The sequence below is a fragment of the Fomitiporia mediterranea genome (genome assembly GCF_000271605.1).
Source record: "Fomitiporia mediterranea MF3/22 unplaced genomic scaffold FOMMEscaffold_4, whole genome shotgun sequence".
Classification (NCBI taxonomy): domain Eukaryota; kingdom Fungi; phylum Basidiomycota; class Agaricomycetes; order Hymenochaetales; family Hymenochaetaceae; genus Fomitiporia; species Fomitiporia mediterranea.
The window spans coordinates 4,352,548-4,361,727 of record NW_006760389.1 but is presented as its reverse complement, the minus strand read 5'-3'; the positions used below and the strand labels follow the sequence as shown (position 1 = coordinate 4,361,727).

The 9,180-nt window shown below is 40.4% G+C and overlaps 1 protein-coding gene across 1 annotated transcript; it reads right to left on the bottom strand.

The window, feature by feature from the left end:
- Positions 1 to 6,353: 6,353 nt before the first annotated feature.
- On the bottom strand, positions 6,354 to 8,578 carry FOMMEDRAFT_120573 (dihydrolipoyl dehydrogenase). The gene is made up of 6 exons (XM_007265004.1): positions 8,521 to 8,578; positions 8,361 to 8,466; positions 8,260 to 8,309; positions 8,021 to 8,156; positions 6,708 to 7,840; positions 6,354 to 6,643 (listed from the first exon to the last, which is right to left on the bottom strand). Exons 1-6 carry the CDS (start codon positions 8,548 to 8,550, stop codon positions 6,578 to 6,580), a joined length of 1,521 nt encoding a protein of 506 aa, XP_007265066.1. The 5' UTR covers positions 8,551 to 8,578; the 3' UTR covers positions 6,354 to 6,577.
- Between the last annotated feature and the right edge of the window lie 602 nt (positions 8,579 to 9,180).

Below are 9,180 nucleotides of genomic sequence, written 5' to 3'. Positions count from 1 at the left end.
AGTTCTGAGCCCTCAGATTAATCTACCTATAATTCATAATCAATCTGTTCTGATAGACATTAGAGAAGCCTGAAAGTAAGGAGTATACTTTACTTACAGAAAGTCAGGACACTAAATTAAGAACTGCTTACAGAAGTAATAGCATATCTGTCAGGTCATTAGAGTAATAATGAGTGACAAGTAGGATTTGTAGTAAGAAGCCTTTTCTACAAATTTAAAAGTCACCTCAGAACTCTTAGACTCTAACTACATACTCTAGGATTTTGTAGAGGCCTAACAGTAAATGTAGTACTAAAGGGCTATAACTCAGATTTTTTAATAGCTACTTTTGATTCAATAGACACTGTAGGATTAAAAGTAAATAAAGTAAGAAAAGTAGAAAAAGTAGAAAAAGTAGAAAAAATAAATCAACAAAATTATTTATTAGAAAGAAAAAAGTCAAAAACAAAAGTAGATAGTTCTCCTATTTCTTCTGATTCTTTTGATTCTTCTCTTTACACTTTATCTGAGTCTAAATCTGTACAATCTAACCTGTCACTTCTACATTCTAGAATCTCAGAACATTCAGAACACTACCTAGCCCTGTTTACTACTCAGTAGTTTGTCTATAGTATCAAGTAGGGATAGCCTCAGCTGAGTTTACAGTTAAGAACATAAGTCTGTCCTTGTCAAAAGAGAGAGGTTAATGAGGAAATGTTAGTATATATACTTACCCTCTTAGACAACAAGACTGTACAAGCTGTACATTCCCTTCAGAACAAGTAGTAGTTTATTAGAGAATGTTCTAAACACTAACTCTAAGTCTTTGTCCTCTTAGCTCTCTTCTTAGGATCCTTCCAGATCTAAACAAAGACTCTAGTAAACAGTAGATACACTAGTTTGTACATTAATAAGGCTTTTGTGTAGGAACACTACCTCCCTACTCAACATGTTCTACTTCTGATCCTAGTATACAATATAGACAGAACCCTGAACCAGAATGGTTGGATCACCAAGTTTGTCCAACTACAGATGACTATTTAGGATTATAAGGAAAGTATTGAGTTTAGAGTCACTAACCTTAGAAAGACAGACATCTTTATTAGATTCAAATGGCTCAAAGCTTACAACCCTACTATTAACTAGTTAGAGTAAACACTCATGTTTGATTAGTGTTCCAAGTTTTACAGCTACCTTGTACTACTGTTCTAAGTAGATACAGACACTTCTAATGTTACTAACAGTTCTAATAAAGGTAACTAGTTGTTCTTCTTTAACTAGGATAAATATGTGGACACATATTCTAGTCAAAGTAGAACAGAGTTGATTTAAAGGATGTTTAAGACAGAACCAGTCTAGAACCCTCTTAGAACAACTCTACTCTAGAACACATATAGACTCAGCCTGCTAGATTTTGTCTAAGAGTTCCCTAAAGTCTTTAGTAAAGAGGAATTTAACCAGCTTCCTAAACACTGTCCCTAGGACTATACAATTGAATTGACTAAAGGTTTCCAACTTAAGGATTACAAAGTCTACCTACTCAACAGAGACAAGTAGGAGGCACTCAATGAGTTCCTTTAGGAAAATCTTTAGAACAGTCAGATCCAACCCTTAAAGTCCCTTATAGTCTCCCCTTTCTTCTTTATTAAAAAGAAAGATAGGAAGCTCTGTCTAGTCTAGGATTATTATTGTCTCAATAAGGGTACTATCAAAAACAAGTACTTACTCCCCCTGATTCAGAAGCTTATTAATAAGACACATACATTCAGGGTTTTTACTAAGTTGGACATTTGATGAGAGTACAATAATATTTGGATCTAAGACAGAAATGAGTAGAAGGCTGTGTTCTGAACCAATCACAGATTGTACAAACTGACTATAATGTTCTTTAGACTAACTAACTTGCTTACAACATTCTAATCATTCATGAATTACATTCTTACAGATCTGATTAACTTAGAGAATATTAGTGTGTATCTAGACAACATTCTGATCTTTACTCAGACAGTCAAGCACTATTACTGACTAATCTAAGTAGTTCTACAACAGTTCTAAGATAATAAACTGTTCCTCTAAGAAGTAAAGTACTCTTTTACACAGGAGTCAGTAGATTATCTAGGCTTTGTAATTGGTAGAGGAGAGGTCTGTATGGATTTAGCAAAGGTAACTGTAGTTCAGAACTGGCTATAACCTTAGAACCTGAAACAAGTCTAAGTATTCCTTAGGTTTGTAAACTACTACTAATGCTTCATTCAAGACTTTAGTACTATTGCCTGGCCCCTTCACAATCTCACTAGTAAAAATGTTCTTTAGTAATAGGATGATTAGTAGTAGTCTGTGTTTGAGTCTCTTAAGTAGGCTATTACTAGTAAGCCTGTATTAGTAGTTCTAACAGTTGTGAACAAGTTCTGAGTCAAAGCCAACTCTTCCAACTTTGTAAATAGAGTAGTACTGTCCTAGTTCATTGACAGAAAGTAGTGTCTGATAGTATTCTAATCAGAATCCCTCTCTGTAACAGAACAGAACTACCTTATTTATAACAAGGAACTCTTTGTAATTATCTGTTCTCTAAAGGAGTAGTATTAATATCTCCTTAGTACTGTATAGAAGTTCAAGATTTAGAGTGATCACCTTAATCTCTAGTACTTCCAGGTGTCTTAGAAGCTTAACTACTACTAAGCCTACTAGATGTTAGAACTATAGAACTATAACTTTGTACTAACCTACAAACCTAGAATACAAATAACAAAAGCTGATTTACTCTTAAGACAAGTAGGTTATAAAAGGAGGGAGAATGATAACAAAAATCTTGTTCTCCTAGACAATTCCTGTTTTGTGTCTAAGACAATCTAAGAGATCTGACTCAAATCTAAGAATGTTGACTTTGTCACTTACATACAGTAAGCTCTAAGACACACACAGGACTAGGTTGTAGTAAAGTAGTTAGAGAAGTAGGCTAGGGATTAGGAGGAGGATAAGGATGGACAGGTTTACTAGGAAGGCCAACTATATGTTCTAAAGGATTAGAAGCTGTAGGAGGACATTGTTTAAGCTTATTATAACAATCTGACTGTAGAACATTTAGACTGACACAAAACACAGGAACTCATTACTCAGAACTATTAGTAGTCAGGAATGTAGAGAGAAATCCTAAAGTACATAACTAGTTACAATATGTACTAATAGACTAAGGCCTACTAGACAAGAGTTTAAGCTCCCCTACATTCACATTAAATCCTGGATCACCCTTAGGAAGAAGTCTTGGTAGACCTGATTAGTAAGCTACCTGAGTCTTAGGGTTACAATACTATCTGTATGATTGTTGACTGATTCTCTAAGCAAGTCTATACAGTTCCAATCTGAACAGAACTCACTTCTGAAAGTATAGTACACATTTATCAGGATTATGTCTTCTAGTTACACAGACTCCCTTAGAAGCTCATTCATAATTGTAGACTGTAATTTGAGTTGAAATTTATACAGGACTTGTATACACTTCTCAGAATTCAAGGGAACCCTTCTACTACTTATCACTTACAGACTAACAGTCAAACTGAGTGAGTCAATCAGGAGATTGAGCTCTACCTCTGAATGCTTATTAATCATTAGTAATTGGATTAGTCTGAATAGTTAGCTCTAACAGAATTTGTACACAATAACTAGTAACACTTTACAACAGGACAGTCTCTATTCTTTCTCAATCATGAGAGATATTTGTACTAGAGAACAGTTTTGAACCAGAACAGTAGTTCTGAATCTGTAACAGACTTTGTAAAACAGATACATAAGACTAGAGAGGATGTATGAGCTCTTTTAGAAAAGGTAGTACAGGTCATAAAGTAGAACTATGATTAGAAGAGGTCTACAGTCAAGGATTACTAACCTAGTAACAAGGTTATGCTAGAAGCTACTAATCTGACCTTGGATTGCTTAATAAAGAAGTTAGACAACAAGTACTTTAGACCCTTTGTTATTAAAAAGAAGGTTAGTACCTCTGTCTACAAACTCTAACTTCTAACAATATGGAAGTGTATACACTTAGTGTTTAACAAGGTTCTACTGTCTCAGTACTACAATCCTAGTTTTCCTTCATAACAAAGACTCCTACCACCTCTACCAGAACTTATCAGTTCTAAACTAGAATATAAAGTAGAGTATATAGTAGATACTAAGCTAGTGTACAGAAAGCTCAAGTTCCTTATCTACTAGAAGGGATACCCAGTTGAGGAATGTACTTAGGAACCTGCCAAGAACCTTGCCTATACTCCTAAGACAATCTGAGATTTCTATCAGCTTCATCCTAGTACTCTGTACAAACTCAGCCTTACAGATTTCCAAGCTCTACTGTTCTAACTTATGTCTGAGCTACTAACCAAGCCCTATGTTTACTAATTAGAACAATTGGTTTTAGAGGGGGGGTGATGTTATGGTTCTCTACTCTCTTACTTTCAGTTCTAAGGATTCTGCACCCTTCTATACTAGAACTCAGGACTTCTGTCCCTCAGAGGTACTGTCTATAAACTATATACATACTGACTCTTACTACTACCCTCCCTTACTTCATCATTCCATTCCTTTGACTACCCCTTCATTCTCTGTTCATTCTATAGTCTCTTACCCTTTGTCCATCCCTTCATTCTTTGTACCTTTATCTTTGACATTCCTTTCTTTCATTCTTCATAACTTATCATTCTTAGTAGCTCATACTCCCTGAGTACTCTTGTGTAGTTTAGTATATATAGGTGTACAAGATCAGACTAGTCCTGCAGTCTTGATCTTGTCTACTCTAGGTAGTCCTGTACTCTTAGGCTCACTCTATATACTCTACTCTTGTCTCACTCTCTCTCTCTGCCTGTTCTGCAAGTTCTGACTACATTCTGGTGCTTGTGTTCCATATTTCCATTGTGTAGGATAGTTGTAGCCTGGGTCCCCTCACTGAGCCTTCAGGTCCCCTCTATACTGTTGCTGACAAGGACAACATAATACAAGAGAGGGGCCTTGACAAAGAAGAAGCAGTGTCTGGATGTGGTGAATACAACCTAGACCTGTGAAGACACAATGCATAATGCAGGAATTTTGCCTGAAGGTGCAGATATGACTATAGAACAATTGCCTGTATAAACAAGAGTAAGAGGAGTGAGCTGAGAGTGAATGTAGGAGTGTGAGTTGAGAAGATAGGGGTGGACAGGTTGAATGCATGCCAGTGTGATGGAGTGTCACAGGAGTGTTCAAAGGAACAACTTTTGTGACATAATCTCACTTTTTTCTTATCTTCATATTAATTTTTTTACAGCACTTAATAGCTTGGAAAATTTCAGGCATATAGTATTATACATATAATCATTAGATACATAAATTTTTAAGTAAATTTTTGATGTGGAAAGAAATGCAGGGGAAAACAAAATTGGTGTTTAAAGGAACGTCCAATGCCTGTATTTTTCTCGTCAGAAAGCCTTACGGGAAGTCATCCATTGTATTGTATAGAGCGCCAAGTGATTTGAGAAGGTTAAGCGACGTTCGGTGATAAAAAGTCAGAGGCAACCTAACCAAAATCACAGCCTCGATAATTGTGCTTTTCACTTTCGCACGTGATTCGACTTGCTTCGTCACTCTGGCATCGGTCGCTCTAAGGCTCTTCTTCAGTTGCTTCCTGCTCATAAAGCCGTCCAGGTCGGGTGAAAGAACCTCACAGTAGAACGCTCTCAAAATATTATGTGAGGTCGCTGATGCTATGGACCAACCTCCGATATAAAGTTTGACTCGCTTCAGTACCTGGGCGCTTGACCGACTGACACCGACGCACATGCGCATACTCCGCATAACTATCGCAAGGTGCATACTTCCGTCCAAGGCCGAGCATTCAGTTTCAAGCGATGTCCAGATCTGAGCTAGAACAGATATCTGCTCTTATCAGCTCCGGATCTTTCTTTTCCTGCACAAAGCTTGTTGTGTTTGGTGTCCTTGCTAGACTCCGTTCTGCATAAAACCGATAACCACACATGTCGACAGACCCGTCTTTTCCTTCAGAAAGTACGCTCAGGCTCACTGCTAAAATGCACTGGTATTTGAACAGGCGTTGCAACTCACTAGACTCTAGAAATCCTCCTTTAGCTCCAGTAAAATAAACAGGAATCGGATGTCCAACCATTCCGAAAGTCAAGTCTTTATTTTGCAGCTCCGAAGGTGTCCGGACGTAAATTACACTTGATACGTTGGGCTAAATTGCTCAAACGACCCGTGTCTACTCCTTGTTTTACCGTACCTACAGTGTTCCAGTACTTGCACTTTGCCATAAGCTTCCACAGAATTACCGTACAACCCGAGATTAATATTCATCCTCCCTAATGGATACTCGATAAGAAATGGCCGGGTCAATTTCATGGGCTCCTCGTTTCGAACCGGTTTGCCCGTATTTCATCAATGACTAGATCAGCCCTTTAAATTTGATTCTGGCCCATCGAGCTTACGTGTTATGAAAAGCGTTGAAAGATGAGTTGAATCTAATGAATTAGGATTAAAAAATACGGACACGTAAGGTACGAACTACCCATATTCTACGTCCATGGCCCCGGTTCTACAATTATAGGGGGCAACAGACTCAGAAATGGATCGGCTTGTCGTACGACGCCATGGCTGCCTCCTTGAACGCTTCGCTCAACGTCGGCTATAAAGCAGAAAGTCAGTTAGTCGAAGAATTCAAGAGAAATTTTCAATGTTAGAAAACGTACATGAGCGTGAGTCGTTCGCGCAATATCCTCAGCACTCGCGCTATATTCCATAGCTAGCACAGCACTAGCAATCATCTCACCCGCATTGGGTCCAATAATATGTACACCCAATACTCTATCCGTCTCCGCTTCCACAAGGAACTTCACCATCCCCTCCGTATCCAAATTCGTCTTCGCACGCGAGTTCGCGAGGAACGGGAACTTCCCTACTTTGTATTTTGTTCCCGATTTTTGGAGGTCACCTTCTGACGCGCCTACCCATGCAACTTCGGGGTGTGTGTAGACTACGGAGGGGATGGCACCGTAGTTTACATGTCCGTGTCCTGTTTTGAGGTATTCTGCGACGGCGATGCCTTCTTCTTCGGCTTTGTGTGCGAGCATAGGGCCGAAAGTCGCGTCGCCGATGCAGCGGATGCCCTTTACGGATGTGTTGTATTGCGAATCGACCACGACGCGACCTTTCTCGTCTACCTCTACACCGACCTTCTCAAGTCCGAGGCCATCGGTGAATGGTCGACGACCAACAGCGACGAGTACGACGTCTGCTTCGAAGGTCTCTTCGTTTCCTCCTTTCGCTGCTTCTGTCTTTACGGACACAGGTCCGTCCTCGCCCTGTGGTTCCGCACTGAGCACCTTTGTGTTCAGTTTGAACTTCAGTCCTTGCTTGGCGAGGATCTTTTGGAACTGCTTCGCGATTTCTTCGTCTATACCTGCACCACCGATTCCACCAAGGAATTCGACAACAGTCACCTCTGCACCAAGTCGACTCCATACGCTACCCATCTCGAGACCAATAATCCCACCACCAATAACTACCATTTTATTCGGTACCTTCGTCAACTCAAGTGCGCCTGTGCTACTAACGATTCGCTTCTCGTCGATGGTGATTGCACCGCCAGGGAAGGGAGTGACTTCAGAGCCTGTTGCAATGACAATGTTCTTACCCTCGAGTTCGGCCTCTCCTCCGTCATTTAGTTGGACTGCGAGTCGGGTTGGTGATACGAAGGATGCGGTGCCTTTGATGTAGTCGACTTTGTTCTTCTTGAAGAGACCTTCTACACCTTTTGTTAAGCCTGTTACGGACTGAACCTTGGCTTTGAGCATGGTATCTAGGTTTAACGAGACCGAGCCGACTAAAATTATATTGTCAGAATTATGGTCACCACAAGAGGAGAAAATAGGAAGCGCGGTGTATTACACCCATTTAGGTTTCTTGAAATGTTCGTTCCCGCTCCCCTGTCAAATCCATCCAACTCCCTCCTCGCATTTCACCAATGGCAACTTAAACATCCAAAGCAGAGACCAAAACTCACTATCAATACCCCGATGCTTCATATCATGCATTGCCTGGTGGTACAAATGCGAATTATTCAACATTGCCTTGGACGGAATACACCCGACGTTTAGACATGTTCCACCAAGCGCACCGCGTTTCTCGATGCAAGCCGTCTACCATTGCATCATAAAGTACAAATGGTCCATAAGTTGAATAGAAATAAGAGGAAGTTAGGACGCCAGCTCATGAACAATGCGAAAAGAGCGCAGGACAAACCTTGAGACCGAGTTGTGCCGCCTTGATGGCACAGACGTACCCTCCGGGACCTGCTCATAGTTTAGCTAGGCTCAAATGTGACACCATGAAAGCAGACGAACCTCCACCGACGATGATAGCATCGTATGGTTCCGACGGAGTAGCAAAGCCTCGCACAGCGAGGATGCTGCCCGTTTGTCGGGACCGGGCAATGACCCGGGGTGATATCTACCAACTCACTTGTCAGTAACTTCAAATGAATTATAATCGCAAGACACTAACCCGCTGAGATGCTCGTAAAACCTGCAGCATTTGCGAACCCCAACGATGACGAGACGTGCAATGGTGGGTCGGAAATTATCATTTCTTCGCTTCGCGCGAATTATTCACGCACGTCACGTTACTTTGTTTATATAATAAAGTTATTATGTCATCTCGGTTGTAGTTGCCGAAAATGTCAACTTGGAATAACATCTTACCTTCGTACATTTCTCTATCTGCTTGGACGCAGTGGCTCAATACTAGACATTGTACGGCGAGCGCTGACGTTTAGTAGCCAAAAAGGACGCGTCAAATCTAGCTTATTCGCCGCGCGATTGAACTCTCGTCGATCTGAATTATTGACTCCGTGGCCCAGTCCGGGATGGTGGTAAATCACAACATATGATATACTTAGTCCAGCTGTGCTTTGTGAACGCGGTCTCCACGGTGCCTCGCACGACTTTTCTTTGATATTCAAAGCAAAATAACCTTCTAAATTCCATTATGTTCAAAGAAGCTCAACATCCCTTGCTCTCTTGTACAATGTGTGGACGCTTTCGGTAATACATCAAGTCGAGTCCGGTCTGTCCGTTTCTGTTTTCCGTACGCGATTTACTTTCGTAATGTTGTTTGTCTATTTATGAGCTGATATCATTGCTCAGAACGTCTTTAACTCCTCGC

Coding starts and splice junctions, on each gene's coding strand:
- FOMMEDRAFT_120573 (XM_007265004.1), bottom strand. CDS start 8,550: ATGCTGCAGGTTTTACGAGCATCTCAGCGG. Junction 8,467..8,520: donor TTTTACGAGCATCTCAGCGG/GTTAGTGTCTTG, acceptor GTGAGTTGGTAG/ATATCACCCCGGGTCATTGC. Junction 6,644..6,707: donor CGCGAACGACTCACGCTCAT/GTACGTTTTCTA, acceptor TCTGCTTTATAG/CCGACGTTGAGCGAAGCGTT.